General features: G+C 35.6%; 1 protein-coding gene across 1 annotated transcript in view; it reads left to right on the top strand.

Annotated features, from left to right (window-relative positions):
• ADAMTS20 (ADAM metallopeptidase with thrombospondin type 1 motif 20) overlaps positions 1–21966 on the top strand; it is a 203249-nt gene that overhangs the window by 109731 nt on the left and 71552 nt on the right. Inside the window, exons 19-28 of the mRNA XM_044227762.1 lie at positions 1829–1955; positions 3697–3907; positions 4262–4426; positions 4917–5081; positions 5900–6019; positions 6584–6691; positions 7826–7990; positions 8098–8388; positions 9067–9228; positions 10902–11078. Of these exons, the coding sequence (XP_044083697.1) occupies positions 1829–1955; positions 3697–3907; positions 4262–4426; positions 4917–5081; positions 5900–6019; positions 6584–6691; positions 7826–7990; positions 8098–8388; positions 9067–9228; positions 10902–11078 (1691 nt within the window). The remainder of the gene's footprint in view (positions 1–1828; positions 1956–3696; positions 3908–4261; positions 4427–4916; positions 5082–5899; positions 6020–6583; positions 6692–7825; positions 7991–8097; positions 8389–9066; positions 9229–10901; positions 11079–21966) is intronic.

Genomic DNA, 21966 nt, shown 5'->3' with positions numbered 1-21966 from the left:
CAAATATAGCTAGCCCATTGAGATGTAGTATAAATGTGAAATGTACAATGGATTTTGAGAACTTGGTATGAAAAAAATATCAATTTTTATATTGATAGGTTAAAATGATACTTGAGGCTAAACATATTAAATGAAATACTTCACTTATGTTTATTAACATGACTACTAGAAAATGTGAAATTATGTACATGGCTCACATTCTGTTGGATAGTGCTATTCTCAACTAGAAAGGTAAACGTCTAATTATTCTTAAATATTTTTCAATCGATTATCCATTTTTTCAGGCCTACTTTTACACATTCATCTCTTCATCGAACCTGGTGTTTTCAACCCTGGGATTTTCTTGGATTCTTTGGCATGAATGGTTTATTATTCACTTGTTTCCTCCGCAGGCTTATGTTTCAGCTTCCTTGGCTCTGTTATTTCCATCCACTTTTCATATTCAGAATTTCCTTTTCTTGCCTACTGCATTTCCTTTTTATTCTTTTTGTTCTTTTAGGTTTATTCCTTTTCAAAATCCCTTATGGTTTTTTCAGATGATATTTAGGAAGGAGCAAAGGTAAACATGCACGTTCATGTTTAGCTAACTGAAAAGTATCCAGTTGAACTTTGATGAAACAGAAACTTGATCATGTCACTGACTGCTTAAACTTTTTTCCTGTCTCCTCATTGCAGAAAGTGGAAAGTTCTGTCTGCTCTGGCCCATTATAATCACTTCTTAGTTTTACTTTCCCTGTGGTTATGCTGCATACAGCCAACCAGGAAATCTCAATGGCTTTGAAAGACAAAGGTTTATTTCCTGGTCCTACTATGTTTTAGCTGCTAATTGGCTATGACTGTTCTCAGCTTGGTATCTGCATCCATGTCATTTTAAAAAAAATAAGTATTTTTTAGAGTAGTTTTGGGTTTATAGAAAAACTGAGCAGAAGGTAGAGAAAATTCACACATTCTCTCCTTCACCCTCCCCTCCTGTTTCCCTTTTAACATCTTGAATGAGTGAGGCACATTTGTTACATTTGTTGCACTATTAACTAGAGTCTTTAGTTTACCTTAGGATTCACCATTTGTGTTATACATCCTGTGGGTTTTGACAAATATGTAATTGTGCATATCTACTATTACAGTATCATGCAGAATCCTTCCACTGCTCTAAAAAAATCCCTTCCCCGCCCTGCCCCCTCAAACCTGAACACCAATTATCTTTTTACTCTGGGTCTTTTCCATTCATGATAACAGGCTAAAAGATCAACCTCTTCTGGGAAAGGCTGTTTTAGAGAGGAGGGAAAGGGAAGGTGAGGAGGACAGAAGTTTATAGTGGCTTTTAGGGCTTCTGCTTAGATATGGAAAGAGGCACACCCTTTTGCAGTTGGTTGGCATAAGCCCATAGTCAAAGAACAGGGAAGTATATTCCCTTCAGGGGAAGTTATAGTAATATTGTAGCAAGTGGAGAGATGCACTCCTATTATGGGGAAAAGGGAAGCAAATAACAAGGAACTAATAATGTACTACACAGCATCAGTGCCAACCCTGACCACTCAGTTCTCCACTAAAGACTCCAGGTAGCTCTCATGAATTTCTTTCTATTCACTATCTGGCCTGCCCTCGCTAAGTCTCTTTACTAAGCAGACTCCTCAGTCTTTCAGGATGCCTCTTGCTTATTCCAGACAGTCATTCCTGACTAAATGAATATGCTAGTAGTATCCCGTATCCTGTGTTGGAATGTTTTTACTTTCTTAGCTGAATCCTTTAGGCTATTAGCAGAATTAAATAATTCTAGAACATCTACTTAAAGAACCTTCCTTTTAACTTTCATTTGACTTTGGCCAAGGTCTTCACAGAAGAAAAATTACCTGCATTCGGAAGAGTGATCACATGGTAGTGTCTGATCAAAGATGTGACCACCTACCACTTCCATTGTTTGTAACTGAAAAGTGCAATACAGACTGTGAACTAAGGTAAAAGAAAAGTGTATCGTGTAACCAGTGTAAGTATAATGTAACCAGGTCAAAATCAGTAAGTGAGATAAGATGTAAAGTATCTAGTCCAATCCCTGCTCAGATTGGACATGTAATTAGTCTGTCCTGTGTCCCTGCCAGTATAAAATTTCAGGCTCACTAATTTATTGTGAAACTTGGCAACTGACTTGAAATTTTTTATAGTATTTAATGAATACCAGTATATAGGCCTCAAAATTTTGTGTAAGAAATGGAAACAAATCTGTAAAATATATGGGTAAACTCTAATCTTAAAATCCATAGTTTAAAATTCTGAAACAGTAAATTTTGTAGAATAATTGTGTAATTCCCTTTGAACTTATAAACCAATAAATTTTTGAAGTTTGAGGATTAACGAATCAGTAAATTGGTTTCTCAGTCTTATCCATATTTTGTCCATGTGCTTTTGGGTAAATTGGAAGGGGAGGTGAACCATGAGAGACTATGGACTCTGAAAAACAATCTGAGGGGTTTGAAGTGGCGGGGGGGTGGGAGTTTGGGGTACCAGGTGGTGGGTATTATAGAGGGCACGGCTTGCATGGAGCACTGGGTGTGGTGAAAAAATAATGAATACGGTTTTTCTGAAAATAAATAAATTGGAAAAAAAAAAGAAACATCCTAGATTCTGAAGCAGGGAACTATCACTTTTAAATTTCCTGTCTTTTGGTGGGGGTCGTGTGGGGGGGCGGGAATTGGTCATAGAGCAAAGCTAAGAACAACCCTCTCTAGCGAGTGATCATTAACATTCAGGGATGGCCAGAACCTCTCATTCAGCAGGGAAGATCATTTTTATATTTTTATGTTGTTGTTTGAAGGCATAGCGAAAGAGCTGCTTGAAAAAGTCACATCCATTTATTGCTGTGGAGTGAAGCACAGTAAAACCCTCCAGATGCTGTTGGGAATTGAAATTGAAACGAACTTTGAATATGCTCTGTTAAACTGTTGCACTCGTGTTGTCTGTTAGATTGCTACACTACAATCGGGATAATTTGGCTAAAACTAGCAGATTTTTACTTGCAGAAAAAAAAGTTTTCGCTGAAAAAATGTCTAAAAATAGATTACAAGAGAAAATGTGATATGCTTTACAAAAACCTAGTTTGCCAACTTTTAAAACTTGGTCATATTGATACAGTCAGATTCCCAGATATTTCCTGATCATGAAATACTTTAGTGTGGTTGTATAGAGAGAGACATTACCTGATTGTGATTCAGATAAATCCAGTTTTAAATCTGCCGCTGAGTACTTAGGTAATCTTGATCTAAACCAGCTGTTTTTAAAGGCTTTTGGGAAAGCTTGGGGTTCCTTGGATACCTCCAAAAGCACCACCAGATGCCAGAGTGAAGTCGTGAGGTATAGTGCTGGCTTCCCATCTCTGGCTTAAACCAGACCACCTCCATTTTTATATATTTGGAGAATAAGTTAAATTTCATTTTGGGGGGAAAATGACTTCTAACAGAAGTCAAACATTTATATCATGTGGACACAGAGCTCTGGGCATCATTTTCTCATCTATAAAAATGAAAGTTTGGGCTTCTGTCAGAATTTTTTTATCTGATGATACATAAGTATTTTCAAGTGGCTTGTCAATGAATTCTAACAGAATTTTCAAAATTGAATCATATGTATGAATTTCTCTGAATCCTTTTTTTTTTTAATCGCATGAGTTGGTATCCCTAAGTGTAATAACATCTTTTTTTCTAGGTGGCACATCATTGGCAAAAGTGAATGTTCATCCCATTGTGGTCAAGGATATAGGTCCTTGGATGTCCACTGCATGCGGTATTCCATTCATAAAGGACAGACTGTTCCAGTAGATGATCGCTATTGTGGTGACCAACTTAAACCTGCCACACGAGAGTCCTGCCACGGTGACTGTGTCATAACAAGGTGGCATTATTCAGAATGGTCCCAGGTACAGATAACCAGTATTGCTTAAGGAAAGTTGCCCCCCCCACCCGCCCGCACCTGGGTGGCTCAGTGGGTTAAAGCCTCTGCCTTTGGCTCAGGTCATGATCCCAGGGTCCTGGGATTGAGCCCCCGCATTGGGCTCTCTGCTCAGCAGGGAGCCTGCTTCCTCCTCTCTCTGACTGCCTCTCTGCCTACTTGTAATCTCTGTCTGTCAAATAAATAAATAAAATCTTAAAAAAAAAAAAAGAAAAGTTGCCCCCCCTTTTTGTTAAATAATTGTTACTCTAAAGTATATTCTTGTTAAAATCTTATTTTTTTTTTCATTTGTCACCACTGGTTTTTGTTTTCATCATTTCAGTGTTCCAGGAGTTGTGGAGGAGGGGAACGGTCTCGAGAATCTTACTGTATAAATAACTTTGGCCACCGTCTTGCTAACAGAGAATGCCAAGAGCTTCCACGGGTGACAACTGAGAATTGCAATGAATTTTCCTGTCCCAGTTGGGCTACTAGTGAGTGGAGTGAGGTAACATTGAACACATGAGGCTAAGAACTGTTACAATATTTCATAGGAAAGCTTTGCAACTTAAGGCTTTAAAGAAGTCTAAAGTAATTTGTTCTTGCTTTGTAAAATAACTGTATTATCAAGGCAATAACAGATTAACGGTTTGTTCTTCAATTGTTTATGCTGTCTGGCTAACAATAACATGGATTGGTGTTTAATCACTAACAATTTTCATAAAGTCCCCATGTCCACAGTAGCCTGTGATACATACTTAAGGTTAGTTTTGTACCTTTGTTTCTAGGACAAATGGATGCTGCACTGGGATTTGGGCAGCAAATTGGGGGTGGCTGATTTTACCTGGTGAATATCTCTGAAGGACTGAAGGGAAAATGCTGTTAGGAATGGTCTTCCATTTCATGGGCATTTTAATGTGTGACTTGGTCACTGTGTCTTTTTTTTAGGCATTTATATTGACTAATATTGAAAATAATGATCAGCTGTGTTCTTTCAGTGTCTTGTTACATGTGGAAAAGGAACAAAACAGAGGCAAGTGTGGTGTCAGCTGAACGAAGACCACTTGAGTCATGGTCTCTGTAATCCCAGTACCAAACCTGAGTCTCTGAGACCGTGTGAGCTTCATGCATGTGCTTCCTGGCAAGTAGGACCATGGGGTTCTGTGAGTATATGAGAATGGTTTTCCTGATTTAATTCATCTCTATCGAGTAGCACCAGAATTACAGTGTGTTTGCTTTCTTAATGGAGCCAGCTAAATTTGGGTTGGTTTTTTGCGGGGCGGGGGGGGGCAGTTCTTGAAATGTAAACTCTGATCTGTGAAATTTTACCAGTGCAGCTAATTTTGCTGTGGTAAATAGTTCAACTTTGCTTTTGAACTCACATGTTAACCAAAATGCTGCATATTTATTTTTCAGCTTCGTTTAAGCTATAAATGTTTTCATGGTCTTTGTCTAAATAAGCTTTATTGCATTTAGAGTAGGCATTGTTTAGAAGTTTCACCAACCAGGCAGCTAGGAATTTGTAGGATGAGCAGTGATCAGGCTGGAGGAAGATGGACAGCATGTTAACCCATGGATGTTGCCGCTGTGGATGGGAAACCTTGTCCCATCTTCCATTTAACTTTATGCTCTTCCTTCTTCCTCTCTTTGAAATGTACTTAGCATGTTAAAAGACCTACATACACCAGGTAGATTTTGAAAAGTATTTAGTCCCTCTAAATGATGTTAGCTCCCTAAATATGAAGACTCTAGTCACATTTTTACATAACTTCTTAAAGTTATGACAACTCTTATCCATTTTAATTTAGGTATTATCTGTCTACATTGGAACAAATGTATATTGATTCCATTTGCTAATTTTGTATGGAATCCAATGTAAAGAACTAATAAAAAGGTCTGAAAGTATATTAACTGTATTAAGAAAATTAGGCTGATACAATTTTTGAATAACAGTGTTCGATACATGCCTATACCCTTGCAGTGCACGGCCACGTGTGGACGTGGGTATCAGATGCGTGCTGTTAAATGTGTCAGTGAGCTCCTCAGTGCTGTGTTAGATGACAGAGTGTGCCGTGGGGCCAGCCGCCCAAGTGACAGACAGGTAAGGGACTCTTCCTCATGGATTAGGAACAAAAAAATTTGTTATGGGAGGATCAGTGTGTTGAACTTATTTCATACATATTTCTCCATGTTTGTGCACGTGTATGTTGGAGAATTTACCTCTTTTAAAATGTTGCCAGCTTCACAGCTCTGTTAATTTGTTTAGTCCTGCCACTGAATCACTCATTGAACTTTGTGGTTTTCATTCTTTGCACTGCAGAAAGATCGTATCTATTGTGACTATGGTGTGATGAACTTTCTGAGGGTAGTGTTCTAGGGGACCTCTAGGATTTTTCAGCTTAGTGGTTTTTTAAAGGACTATGGCACTGTTTCTTTTCAACCATCAGATAGAATAATCCAGACCTTAGGATTCAGATCTGTACTCTCCATCTGTAGCCCTTGACAGTACCTTATACTTCTGAAAAATTAAAATGCTTACATGACTAATTTGTAATTATGCAGTTCTTCTTGAATTAGCCATGTGGAAGAAATGAAGTATAGAATTTAATATAAATCAGTGTGATGAATTCATTGATGTTTTGAGATGCATTTTTCTTTTGAACAGGACTGTATGGTCATACCCTGCCCTGTAATCCCTAAAATTGGGGCTACCTCATTGCCAGCTGTTCCCATAGGAAAGATTGCCCAGTGGCGACATGGTTCCTGGACCCCAGTAAGTGAATTCCTTTAAGAAGTACAGTGTTTGGGGGTGCCTGGGTGGCTCAGTTGGTTAGGTGTCTGACTTCAGCTCAGGTCATGATCTCGGGGTACTGGGATTGAGCCCCGCATCAGGCTCCCAACTCAATGAGGAGTGTGCTTGGCCCTCGTCATCTCCCTCTGCCCATATCCACCCTAGTGCCCTCTCACCCCCAAAAAGATAAATAAAATCTTTAAAAAACAAAACAAAACAAAACAAAGTACAGTGTTTGTATTATGGAGGTTTTTACATATCAACAAAATGATTGCTTCAGGTTAGCTAAATTAATGTTATGCATTCATCCCCATGTAGCTTAATGGAGAAGTGGTATAAGGTTCAGAAATAGGCAATTTAATGGCTAAATGCTGCTCTATCCTGCTCTTACCTAGAGCTTTTTGTCTCTGGGCAAGAAATTGATGTTTTCTAGGTCTGTTTTCTCATCTACAAAATGGGGGTAATAATATTTATCTCACAAGTGGTTATACAGAGTAGATGTGAAGTTGGGCTTTTATCAGCTTTTAATTTGGGGTATATGCTTTGCTTTGATCTTATATAGAAGCTTTATTAGTAAGCTTCAGATATTCTCTGAATATTTTAATTATGGGATCATATTGACTCTATTAGATGTTTACAGTTATTTAAAATAAGATTGTCTCACAAAGTGTTTCCTGAATCTTTTTAGCAAATAATAATTAGTATTCCATGAAGTTGAGTAGTATCTTATTCTCATTGCATATATACGATCTGAACTGAGCGGGGCATTCGTTGCCCTGTCTTTTTTTTTTTTTTTTTTTAAAGATTTTATTTTATTTATTTGACAGAGAGAGATCACAAGCAGGCAAAGAGAGAGAGAGGAGGAAGCAGGCTCCCTGCGGAGCAGAGAGCCCGATGCGGGACTCGATCCCAGGACTCTGAGATCATGACCTGAGCCGAAGGCAGCGGCTCAACCCACTGAGCCACCCAGGCGCCCTGCCCTGTCTTTTTGACTCAGAAGTGAAACCAAGTGATAGGATTTATTTATTTATTTATTTTTAAAGAAACTTCATGTTTTAGAAGAGAGAAGTCCCATATAAGACTTTGGTAAACTTTCTTTTTTTTCTTTTTTTAAAGTGCTCTGTGTCTTGTGGACAAGGCAACCAAGCACGCTACGTAAGCTGTCGCGATGCTTATGATGCAATAGCAGATGAATCTCATTGTGCCCATTTACCCCGACCTGCTGAAGTATCTGTTTGTTTTAACCCTTGTGGGGAGTGGCAAACTGGGAATTGGTCACCTGTAAGTATTTTTATGAGAAAAAAAAATGAAGAAGTTGAAATGTCATTGATATTTAGTATCATAATGTAACTTATTACATTATAAATGTTGGCTAAATTTGTGATCAGTGTTCAGCTTCCTGTGGCCATGGGAAAACAACGCGACAAGTTTTATGCATCAGCTACCATCAGCCAATTAATGAGAATTACTGTGACCCTGCAGTTCGCCCTTTGATAGAACAAGAATGTAACCTGGCAGCCTGCCCACCCATGTACAGTCACTTCCCAAGCTCTTCAGAGCAGCCGAGCCACTTTCCAGGCAGAAATTTTCCATTAACTCACAAACCAGAAGATCATCAAAATCAGGGGGTCCATCCGTCAATCAGAGGAAACCAGTGGAGAACAGGACCATGGGGATCAGTAAGTTGTCTTTATTGAGTTATATTAATTCCGTGATTTTGTTCGATCATAGCCTTTTAACAGATACCAAATACTTTTAATGCTAAATTTATCTGAAGATTGGTAGTTTCAGTCTTAAAAGGATTAAGTGATTTTTGATGCAGATGACAAGGCCCCAGAGTTCTTATTGAAGTATACACTAATGTGATATTATGATTACAGAGGAATGCATTTTAAAACAATCTGATTAGAGCCCATTATAATCAAAACAGAAGAATTTTTTAAGAGGTTAAGACTGCAAATGTTTATTAAAAAACAAACCTAGAAATTACTATAAGAGTGCAGTAAGTGGGTGTAAAACCATGAAACTACAAAAGGTACAAGTGTAGCTCTTACTTTATATAAAAGTTGAGACAAAGAAAAACAATATCAAAGTTAAGACTTCATTTTTTTTTTTTTTTAATTCTTTTCTGCTTAACCCTTAGGACAGGGCTGCATTGGCCCTTGCAGACTTTACTGTTCCACCATTCCCCAGCAAATTCTAATACACTAATGTTTTGGGAAGATTCTTCTCAATTCAGATTATTCCAGTGAGGGGAGTGTTAAAAGGGGGAGTTTGAATCTGAGTCCAGATCCTGATGTTCTTCTCAATGTAATTTCATGATGCGGCACCCAGAGTCTGTGTTTTATCCTTGGCAGTGCTCCAGCAGCTGTGGTGGAGGTCTTCAGCACCGGGTTGTGGTCTGTCAGGATGAAAATGGACAGAGCGCCCATTACTGTGATACGGCTTCCAGGCCCCCAGAGACCCGGCACTGCGACTCTGGTCCTTGTCCACGGTGGAACTACGGAAGCTGGGGAGAAGTAAGTCATCATGCTTTCTAAACTTGGGGCAATGGTGAATTTCTGAAGACAAAGTTAAGTACTTCACACTGTTCCTGTGGGATAACCTTACTTCACGATACTACACAGAAAGGTTTTATTTTCAGGAAAATCTTGTTCTTTTAATAGAGCGTCATGGTATAAATCACTCCTACATAATAGGAAATACTCCAGATTTTTTTTTAATTTTTTTTTCCAATTTATTTATTTTCAGAAAAACAGTATTCATTATTTTTTCACCACACCCAGTGCTCCATGCAAGCTGTGCCCTCTATAATACCCACCACCTGGTACCCCAACCTCCCACCCCCCCCCCCGCCACTTCAAACCCCTCAGATTGTTTTTCAGAGTCCATAGTCTCTCATGGTTCCCCTCCCCTTCCAATTTACCCAAAAGCACATACCCTCCCCAATGTCCATAACCCTACCCCCCTTCTCCCAACCCCCCTCCCCCCAGCAACCCACAGTTTGTTTCGTGAGATTAAGAGTCACTTACGGTTTGTCTCCCTCCCTATCCCATCTTGTTTCATGGATTCTTCTCCTACCCACTTAAGCCCCCATGTTACATCACCACTTCCTCATATCAGGGAGATCATATGATAGTTGTCTTTCTCCAGATTTTTTAACAGAATCTAATATGCTAGCCAGTATGTCTATGGACCGCTAATGCCTCTCTTAAAATTAGTCTATTCTTTCCTTAGAAGATTTGGTGGATATAAAGATAGAAAATTAGATTAATATATAACCATCCTCATATCCTATTACAGAGCCACTCATGTGGTAAATTTTCTAAGCAGAGAGTTCTCAATTGGCATTCTTCTAGACTCTGGGGATTTGAAGATCATTTTTAAAGTAGTTCTCATTAATATTAATTCCACCTGTATTATGTGTGAGAAAGAATAAGAGATTTATATTGGCTTTACAGGGACAAAATAAACCAACTACTTTAGTCAAATATTTTTGTTTAATGATTTTTAGAATATATTTTCTCACAGAGCATTTGGAAATCATTGTGTAAAGATACACTTCTGACCAGGTACTAATGAATACCAAGTACATTTAAAAAGTGTTCTTTGACGGTTTCTAAAATGAAAATGACATTTTTACTCCTGAGTTTATTAGGCATGCTCATTGTAAAAATTGAAATGATAGGAAAAATTATGATAAGATAAGAACTTTCAACCTTTGATACATTTCCTTCCAGACTTCGGTCTTGTATGGATTCCACAAATAGATTCATATTACAAAGGCTGCTTTGCCACTTGCTGCTTTCATGTAATACACACTGAACATCTTTCCCTGTTTATAAATTTAGTTTTAAATTTAGGTTTAACTTACTAGCTTTCGTGGTTACCCAGTAATCTATTGATAGGCTATCATAAATTATGTAGTTAATACTTATTACTTAAGCGAATCTGTTTTATTTGACTTGTCTATTTTGCAGATCCTTGATATCTTACTGAAACATACTAATCCTCAAATATGTGTCTAGGTTTTTTGTTTTTGTTTTTTTGTTTGTTTGTTTTTTATAATAGAACTAAAGCTTTTTTTACCAGGAAGAAAATTCTAGCATTAATACATTATGTATTGAACATTGAATAAAGCAATATAATACTTTCTTTAAAACAACATAATTTTGGATTTTCTTATTTTTAGTGTACACAAACGTGTGGAGGAGGAATAAAGTCAAGATTCGTAATATGTCAATTTCCCAATGGCCAAATGTCGCAAGAGCAAAACTGTGAAATCTTAAACAAGCCACCTAGTGTGGTACAATGTCATGTGCATGCTTGCCCTGATGAGGTGACATGGCATCGGGGACCATGGAAATCGGTACGATAGTATTATTATATTTTGTCTGATTTGTTTTGTTTTACTGTGCCTCCTTTAACTGCTTGTTTATAAATTGTGGTACATGCTGTCTTCTAATGTTTAAGCAGATTACTGGCCACCATGTCTTGTGGTATTAAAGTTGATAGTTTGGAAGAAGAATGCATTCAATTTCAAGTACTGTAATATAAATAATAGTTTTATATGTATTTATTTTTTATAAGGAATATTGAACCATAGCACTATTCTAATGGAAATATTTTCCTCCAGTACATCTTTGGCTTGTCCTCTAACTGTAAATGTTTGACTGTATGCATATGTATATAATGTTAACACTGTGCTTGTTACAATGGCAAATTAAGGCTGTGTCTTGTTTAAGTGTATAACTATATGTGGCTTTTGTCTGTCAACGTCTAGTAACTGATCCTATAGCAAATAACATTCTTTAAAACTTTTTTTTTTTACCATTGTTAAACTTAGTATTTGTTTGGAAATGTGAAAATATTAAAGATAGAGAAATTTAAAGTGAATTGTTTACAGTTTGTTATATACATCATGGAAAATATTTATATAGTAATTTATATGAATATTTCTTCACTGTGTGGAGTTACTTTGTTTTGGGGATGTTTTAATTTATTGTTTGGAGCCATAGACAAAATTCATAAGTATTGTTCATGACTGATTTATTTAGTATATTTCAAATATCCAGGCCTTGAAGAATAGTTAATATATAAATATGTTGAAGTTAGCATTTTGGTCACTTTTGATATTTTAAATCCTAAACAACCAAGTACACTTTATCCAGGTGAAAAATGGATGTCTAGTTATAATTTTCAAGGTTAAACAGTTCTTTATTTGGAAAATAGTTATAAGTCTGGCTTTATAACCAACCCTGATGCCCGCATTTGGTTTGCTTTCCCAAGTCAAAGCTTTATATTGTGTTGTAAACCTAAGTTTCAAACTCGTGCTATTTGGTGAGTAAGTCAAGTTCTAGTTCAGGCTGAAATGATCTCTGTAGTCAGTGTGACTAATATTAAAACAAAAGGAAATTATAACTTTATAGGAAGATCTTAAATTGTTGCATGGCTTTGTTGGAACTAACAAAAACATACTTTACCATAAAGCATTCACATATTTACTTAATAAAATATTGATCATGTATATCCTAGGCAGTGTGATACAGAAATTAAAAAAAAAAGAATTGCTTCTTACTCCCATGGAGTTTACAGTCATTGGAGAGATTTGAGAGATTTGAGTAGGAACTCAACTATAAAACGATACCCTTTTTTGTTAGCCATCTTACACTGAAAATTCACTTTCTCTTTACTAGCTGTTACATTGACTTGAATTTTTCTGGCTCTAGTTTGCAAGCCTAGTTCTTAATAAGGCTATGGATTGCTTTTTTGGAGTTTTGTCCCAATTAAGAAAGAAACATCCTGACCAGTTAATTAGAGGATTAAATTGTAATGACATTTGTTTCTGAGCACAGCCAAGTTTTATTTTTCTACTCATTCGTCACTTCATTAATTCACAAAGCATTAAGCATTTGTGCTAGGTACTGACATACCTAAAATTATTTCAATCATATTTTCTATTTCAGGGGTGAGCAGACTATGGCCCATGAACCCAAATCTGGCCGATTGTCTATTTTTGTAAATAAGTTTCATTGGAACACAGTGATCACATATTTTAAAGTATTTTCTATGGCTGCCTTTGGGTACAACAATTATTGCAATAGAGACTAGCCCTTAAAGCCTGAAATATTTACTATTTGGCCCTTTCGGGAAAAGTTTGCTGACCCCTGTTCTATTTAATAAACATCATGATGCTTTTTAAATCTAGGATAAGATGTACTTAAAGTTATAGACTCTTAGCATTACAAATATTCATTTGGGGTCAATTTTAGGTGTTTTTAATTAATATTTTAAAACACCTTACAATGTCTATTAACCTTCTCCAAATACTCACTAGGGTGTTTAGACAGGTTTTTTTTTTTCCAGTTTTGAGATATACTTGGCATGTAACAATGTGTAAGTTTAAGGTGTACAGTGTCACACAGTGTTTATATATGGTGTTGGAACATATCTAGTACTATATTTCGATATATTTGTGTCATGCTCTTTGTATGTAAATGGTATTGTAAGTGAAAAAAAACCTGAGTGTTAAGTAAAGTTCTGTGCATAGATAACTTTTTCAACCTCACAAAAACCAATAACCAAGAAAATGACCACAGTTACAAAATAGTACATAGCAGTACACAATTCTTCATTGTTTACCCGTGCCTGTTCCAAAAGGAGTTTATTGAATAATTCAGTCTTTGCACTAGTGAGGAACTATAATGTCTTTTTTTTTTTTTTGTAAATTGAAGGTGAAATTTTAAAAATCACAATGTTTATATCAGAGTTTTTGCAAACTTATTTATTCACTTTTTATAGGTATAAAGTACATATGTATTAAAGTGCCTGGATTTCTGTTACTATATGAAGAATTTTATTCCTTAAATTAGCCTTTTATATTAAAAGGGTTTAAGGGATCTGAAGTTTTTTTTGTTTTTGTTAAAACTAGGTATAACTTTTTACCTCTTTGTGTTGGTATATATTAGCCAAACTTCAGAATACCTCTTATTAACATATCAGATTAATGTTCTTTCAAGGATAAGTTTAATTTCAGCAGATCCTACTTACTAGGTTAGAAAATTACAAATGTGTATATATATATATGTATACATATACATATATGAACAACATGACATCTCAAACATTTCATTTTAAAGCAGAATTATAAAGTGTTCAATCATTAAAATGTAGCTAGGAAGAAAGTTGTAAGTATACATTTAAATTTTCTCCATCTTGTGGAAAATCTTGTAATAATTTATAAACATGATTAAGGAAATAAAACTTAACCTATGTCTGTTAATTTAATGACTGTATTTTTGTGATTAGTCAATGTGAAATGACTGTATTTTAACCCTTGTTTATTAATGACATGTGTTGTGACTTTGTGCTTTGCATAATTCATATGTATGTTGTATTTTTACTACTTGGATCAATACCTAAAATGTTTTAAGTCTCTGGAAAGATCCTGTATTGTAATGAATGCCTCTTTTCTCTTGGTGCTATTTTTCTTAAATTAACTAACTATTAATTTCTTATTAAACATTTAATTGCTGAATAGTGTATGTTTTCATAATTTGAGTGTTTAAGCTATTGTATTTTAAATCCATTAGGAACATTGGTGATTAAAAACACAAGATCTATCATTCAGCTATCAATTTTAAATACTAGAAAAATTTGTATTTTATAAACAATAAAAATCTATGATGTAAACTTATTTATTGGTAAGGTAAAACCTCATGACCAAGATAGTCTTTAAAAGGTGAGTAAAAGTTTTGTTTTTCTCTTGTCTCATATATACTATGGAACATTACGTATGTAATCAAACTGTTCTAGCAAATACTCTTTAAGTAAACTTATAATAATTTCTCTATTTTCCCATTAAGTCTCATTTAGCTGATTCGTTTTCCTACTTTTATGGTCTACCTAGAATGCAGTCATTTGTGGTCTGGATTAATGATGATCCCAGAGAACTAAAGAGCATATTTTTTCTATTAAGGATTTTTTTTCCTCCATAAATGAGAAGATTCATTTTAAAAAATGAAAGTTTGATACTTGAATCTTCTAGATTCTAGTGCTTTCCCTCAAGTGTTTCTTTTAAAAATGTATTTATGTAGGCACTATACTAAATCTCTCATATGATGCAATGGACTGCAACAAACAGAAGCTCTTTTAGCAAAGAGCACGTGGTAGCAACATATACCCAGTAAATGCGTAGTTTGTCACCTTCACAGTTTTGTGTAACAAAAGAACACTGAAGGGCTGAACTCTGGGGTGGGAGCCTCCTTCCACTGTAGCTCTCACTGAGGATGAAATGCACTCAGGAAGAAACTTGATCCTGACTCTGTTGCTCCGACGACCAGGAGCAGCCCAGGGGAAAGGTCATGTGTAGGGAAATGTTTTCAAGAAACTGTCAGATCTTTGTGGAGTGTAGAACTCAATGAAACTACTTATAGTCATAAATTTTCTTCAGTTTGGAAAAGTTATACATAACCATAGTAAAAAGCTGGAAACCTATTCCTAGTTTATCATAGTTTCACATACCTTATTAGTAAGTATCAAACTCATGTTTCCATTGATTTGTTACTCTGTCTTTCTACAGTACAGTCATTGACTCTCCCAAAGGTGAGCCTTTCCTACATGTTAGGAATTATGCCCTGGGACCTTAATAGGTTGTAATTATCCAAGAATTAGTGATGAGGATGGTACTTGACAACACAATAATTCTGCTGGTAGATTTTTCTAGAAGGGCCAAACTAGTAGAGTCTATTCCATTATAACCTAGCAAGAGATGAGTGGTGTTCTCAGTCCCTGTGCTAGAATAGTTTTGTGCATAATTGCAGCATCTTCCTCCTTTGTGTAGGTGGATTTCATGTCTCACCGAAAAGAATGTGGACCAAGATATATGATGGAATGAAAATAATTTTGGAGATACAAATGGGCCTTGCAGGTTTGAAATGTAAAACCTAGGAAAAATTAAATAGATAATATACAGATGATATCCTAAAAGAGACTTGTGAGTGTGTTATATTGAATGAAGTTAGAATGTTAAATCTAAAAAACTCAACATGAAATGGTGCTATGCCATGTTTTTCTTTATACATCTATATTAAAATGGGCATGTTTCTATGGTAATTCTCTTTTCCCAGACGTAATGCTTGAGAATGTTTAAGAATTTCAGGAAATAGATTTTTAGATGTTTTATAACCACATATTCTCAAGTGTTCTACAGCATCTCTGTACTTGATGGTGATCCTATTTATGTAGGATATATAGGTATTATTATTAGCTCATCTAGATACCCTAATTTTTCTGTTACCTTTCAGTAGTCTGAGAAGACCATTTTAGTTCCTATATAACCACAGGAACAACAAAGACTTTGGCATTACTCTTGTTCAAGAGTCTCTCTGACACTTTCTAGATAGTTGATTTCTAATCCCTTGATCATAGATAACATTTCTCAGTAACATGTTTTGAGCATGTCCCCTTTTTTATATTTAGACATTACAAGCTAATATATGATTTATGAAACATACAAATGTGAATTAGAAAAATATTTTTAATGAATAATTTCTTACTGAACTGTGATAGTAATCTCATTTTTAAAAAGTGGTAGGATGATGGGGACCAAGGAGGGCACTTGCTGTGATGAACACTAGGTGAGGTGTGGAAGTGTTGAATCACTACAGTGTACACCTGAAACTAATAGTACACTTTAAATTACACTAGAATTGAATTTTTTTAAACAAATGGGATGGTGTTTCATTTGTTTTGAAAATCTTGGTTCAACACTGCCCCAGCAGTTTACATATCTGGTTTATTCCAATTTGTCATTTCAGTAGCTTCCATAGCTGAAAAAATTACCACATGAAAATACATACCTCCATATAGAAAAGTTTATCATGGGATGTTCCTGTTGTAGGTTAGTAACTGATTTTTAAATCCAGTTACCAATTACGCAAAAACAAAAACAAAAAAAACACTGAAACTTGTGTGACAAATTTCCATTTTCCCATGATGTTCATTTCCTAAAAGTTACTAGAATGAATTCTGTGTTTTCCTTTAGTGCTGTATAGTTACCACACAATATTACATTAGTTTACGGTATACAACATAGTGATTCTAAAGCTCTCTACACTATGCTATGCTCTCCAGGAGTATAGCTACCATCTGTCACCATACAGTGCTATTTCAGTACTACTGACTGTTACCTACTCTGTACTTATCATTCCTGTGACTTACTCCTTCCATAACTGGAAGCCTCTATCCACGTCCCTTCACCCATTTTGCCTCTCCCCCAAACAGGTCACCACCAGTTTGTCCTCCATATTTATAAGTCTGTTTCTGTTAGTTCACTTTTAGGATTCCACGTATAAGTGAAACCATTATTTGTCCTTGACTTATTTTACTTAGCATGCTACCCATCTGGTCCCTCCATGTTGTCACAAATGGCAAGATCTCATCCTTTTTATGACTGAGTAGTATTCCATTGTGTATATATACCACCTCTTCTATATCCATCTATCAGTGGACACTTAGGTTGCTTCTATATATGGGTTATTGTAAATAATTCTGCAACAAAGATATAGGTACAAAAGGCCTTTCAAATTAGTGTTTTCATTTTGGGAGGAATAAATATCAGTAGTGGAATAACCAGGTCCCATGGTAGTTCTCTTTTTAGTTTCTTGAGGCCCCCCAAACTGTTTTCCACAGTGGCTGCATCAGTTTTGCTGCATCCCACCAGCAGTAGACGAGAGTTCCTTTTTCTCCATACACTTGCCAATACTTACTTCTTGTCTTTTTGATAAATTTAAGGTGGTCTTTTTATTTTTTTGAAAAATGATTACTATGACTAGTGCTAGTGAACATCTTTTCATATGCCTGTTGGTCTTCTGTGTGTCATCCTTGGAAAAATGTCTATTCTGGTCCTCGTCCATTTTTAATCAAATTATTTAGGTTTTTTTGGTGTTGTATAACTTTGTATATCTCCGAGAAAGACTTTTGAAAGAGTGACTTAGATCCTTATAATTTCCTATGAGGCATAAAAGTTTAGTGACCTCTCTAAAATGTCAAACAACAGTGGAGATTGGAATTACCTCATTGATTCTCATAGATACCATCTGCTTTCTGGTTATCAAGAGAACAAAGTTGAGAAAAGAGTGTTCTTAAAAGATGGTTCTTAAATTCCTGCACCAATTTATCTCAATCCTAAATCTAGTAGAATATGTTTAGGAAGGTATTTTATCACAGCAGAGTGTAATATGACCATCGTAATAAGTCTCCTGTATTATGATATACATATATTTGTGAGAATTAAATGAAATATTGCAAAGTTTTTGGTAAATCACATAAATTCTTTACACAGCTGAATTCTAAAGTGATCCTCTAAGACCATTCTGAACTTTTGATTTTCCTGGATTTTTGATATTTTGCAATTGGGAAAACTCAGACTTTGGAAATAACTATGAAGGCAATGGTAGCCACTGAACTTCAAAAAAAAAATCATTGATCCATTCGAGATCATTAAGAGCCTATCTATATCAGGCACTGGGCTAGGAATGGTAGAAAACTAAAGATAAGAATGACATATTGTCCTCCAAGGATTCATGGTTCAGGGGAAATTAAATATACACACAAGTAACGAGGCAGAAACATGTCATGGAAAGTCCGAGAAAGTATACTTCAGTTGCCTGAACTTGAAAGGATTTATGGAGGAGGCTGCATTGGCCTTGGTGGATAGAACTTGAGATGGGGTGGAAGACCATTCTGTAGCAAAACCAGAGGCTGGAAAAAGTGGTTCATTTTGATTAATAGATTGGTTTGTGAGAGACACCAGGTGGGCATAAGGTTAGAAATAAAACTTGGGCAGTCAGAGAAAGACAAATACCATATGATTTCACTCACCTGTGGAATTTAAGAAAACGAATGAACATGGGGGAAGTGGGGAGAAAGAGGAAAATCAAGACACACTCTTAACTATAGGAAACAAACAGATGGTTACCAGAAGGGAGGTGGGTAGGGGATGGGTTAAATAGATGATGGGGATTAAGTAGGGCACTTTTGATGAGCACTGGGTGTTGTGTTGAATCACTAAATTCTACACCTGAAATTAAAATTGCACTATATGTTAACTGAAATTTAAATAACTTGAAAAAGTTATGACAGGGTCATATCAAGGAGGATTAATAAGAATCATGCTTAAGAGTTTTTTAAAATTTTAAAAGTTCTGAATATACATATTAACTATTAAATTTTTGAAGTGGGTGTTAAAGCTGAGTTTTAGGAAAATGATTAGGCAATTTGCATAAAGTATGAGCACACTGAAAATGACAGACTAGAGTTGGGGGGGTCCAAAGGGGGCTCTTCTTAAAGTTAAGGGTAATGTTTTAGAGACCATTCAGTTATTCACATATTTCTAGTTACAACACAAATTATTGAGTAGAAGCAGCCAGGAGGGGTATTGATGGGACTGTTTTTGGTCAAGAGGTAAAATGGCATTTGGAGATGGAAGGAAAAGATATATAAGAGAACATCCTATCAAGAGATTTATAGTCAAGAGAATAAAGTTGAGAAAAGTCGTCATGGAAGCTTTTGAGATCAATTACGTTTGCACAATGAGTCCAAAAGTTAATCTGGAGTACTAGGATTACAAACTGCAGTTTGATGGTGAATAAACTGATTTTACGCTAACTAGTCTCACATAAGGGAGCATAATCTTTATTTTACCAAGAGAAATCTAAATGTAAGCTTTCACTTACCAGAAGAATTTGGAGAAAGATCATAATTCTTAAGCCTGTGCAATATACATATTAAGTTTATCCTGGATCTTGTGGTTAAGAGTAAATATTGAAGTAGAATGTCTAGGTTTAAGTTCATGGAAGGAACTTTGGCAAATTAATATTTCTAAGAATTTGTTTTCTTGAAATAAAAACAGTGACTACCTAAAGAGGACTTTTTTTTTAGGGTTAAATGGAACAGTAGGTAAGGTGGTTAGCATTAGGGCCCATTATCTAGAAGCTCGACGTATTTTGCTTACTATCACTTATCCAATAATTCTCTTTCTTCAAGGAGCTAAAAACCCAAATAGTATATAAGGCTGATAACACACTGAACAATCGGAAACAAGATCTACTGAAACAAGTTATACTCTAGTATAAGAAAAATTAATTTGAACTGGACTTTTTTAAGTAAAATTTTTTGGAAATATGATATCCAGCAAAATAAGGTACAGTTCAGTGAATTTTCCAAAGTGAACACATCTGTGTAGTCAGCACCCAAACCAAGGCTATCAACACCCTAGAAATTCCCCCATGTACCCCATTATAGTCCTTATCCCCCTCCAAGGGCAACACCTATTCAGACATAAATATAGATGTTTGCCAGACTTTGAACTTTATATACATAGAACTTAGATAATTTGAGAGTTATAATATCACGTCTGTGAGATTCATGTTGTAACTGTAGTTTGTCACTGCAATCTGGTGGGAACATACAATTGATTGACTTATGAGTATGCAAATATGTTTTATATGATTCTCCGCTTGACAAACATTTGGGATTGTTCTAAATTTGAGACTTGAAAATAATGCTGGTAAGAATATTTCTCACGTGTTTTTTGCATGGAGATCTTGTGGATATGTAGAGAGAAGTTGAATCTTAGTGTATGCACAGGCTTGGGTTTCATATCTGTTTTGTGAGGGTGGTTGAATGAGACTTCCAATTGTTTTACATCCTTGTCCATACTTGACATTATCAGGCTTTTGAATTTATAATCTTTGTGCATTTGTTAAACTTCGTAGATAATTACCTAGTAACTACTATGTGTTACTGATATTTACAAAGCACTTTGTGGGACACCTGGGTGGCTCCGTTAAACATCTATCTGCTCAGGTCATGATCCCAGAATCCTGGGATTGAGTCCTGAGTCCCACATCAGGCTCCCTGCTCAGCGGGGAGTCTGCCTCTCCTTCTGCCTGCTGTTCCCACTGCTTATGCACTCTTGTGTGCTCTCTTTCTCTCTCTGACAAATAAATAAATGAAGTCTTAAAGCACTTGGTATGGAGGAGAGCAATAGGAATGGGTCAGGAGATAAGAAATATTACATATTTTCAAAAAAGATTTTATATATTGCAACTAGTAGATATGAAGGAGGAAACTTACATGCATATTACATATGAAGCAATAGCCCCAAGAGCCAATAACCTTCCCTTGAATATTCCACCAAGCCTCTTTGTACTTCCACTGTAGTAGCTGGACTTGCCTAGCATCCTGCCAGATCTGATTTGTTAATACTAGGCATGGTTATTTTTGTCTAATCCTTTTTACACTTCTCCTTCCTTATCTCTTCCCACAGTTGTGTAATGACTAATTCATGTAACACAACTCGTATTTCATAATATCCATAGTGGTTTTCCTTTCTAGTTTGAAACCTTACAGATACAACATAATTTTAAAATTAGAAAAGGAAGGATATAATTAATAAAAATGTAAGGGTTGCAGTAGTCCCTGAAGAAGGGGGAGAAGGATGCTATTGTGAGAGGGACATGGAAGGTATTGGACATAATATCCTGTGTCCTGACTTGAAAGGAGGAGATTTTGTTTTATTATTTTTAAAGCATACATTTTATATATCTTACAGCTTGCTGTTCAATATACTGATAGATGGACTGCTATTGCTTGCTATCTGGAAAAGATTTTAATGACTGAGTATGAAAGAACCAAGTATAAGCAAAAGCAATGAAAAAGCAAACAAACTAAACAATACTGAAGCAAATTGAAATTATTATTTTAGGATAAATATTGATTTTAATTGGCTCTTAATATGAAGATTTGAAATATACATACATTTATTAACAATAATTAGTGATTACATAAGCTATATATGAAAAAAGCCTTTGAGAATTAATTTTTTTTAAGATTTTATTTATTTATTTGACAGACAGAGATCACAAGTAGGCAGAGGGGCAGGCAGAGAGAGAGGAGGGAAGTAGGTTCCCCACTGAGCAGAGAGCCCGATGTGGGGCTTGATCCCAGGACCCTAAGACCATGACCTGAGCCAAAGGCAGAGGCTTAACCACTGAGCCACCCAGGTACCCACCTTTGAAAATTTAAATTAAAAATATCAGATAAAAATCTTTGAGTCCCTCTGAAAATAAATAAATTGGAAATAAATAAATAAAATCTTTGAGTCCCATGTAAGAACTATACAGAAGTCTAAACAATTAGCCATATATAAATGCCTTTTGTTTTTTCAGATATAAATGTTTTTATTTTTTCCT

The sequence above is a fragment of the Neovison vison genome, chromosome 12, assembly GCF_020171115.1.
Source record: "Neovison vison isolate M4711 chromosome 12, ASM_NN_V1, whole genome shotgun sequence".
NCBI classification, from domain to species: domain Eukaryota; kingdom Metazoa; phylum Chordata; class Mammalia; order Carnivora; family Mustelidae; genus Neogale; species Neogale vison.
The sequence above is the reverse complement of the archived record's forward strand: the minus strand, read 5'-3'. Positions and strand labels throughout refer to the sequence as shown.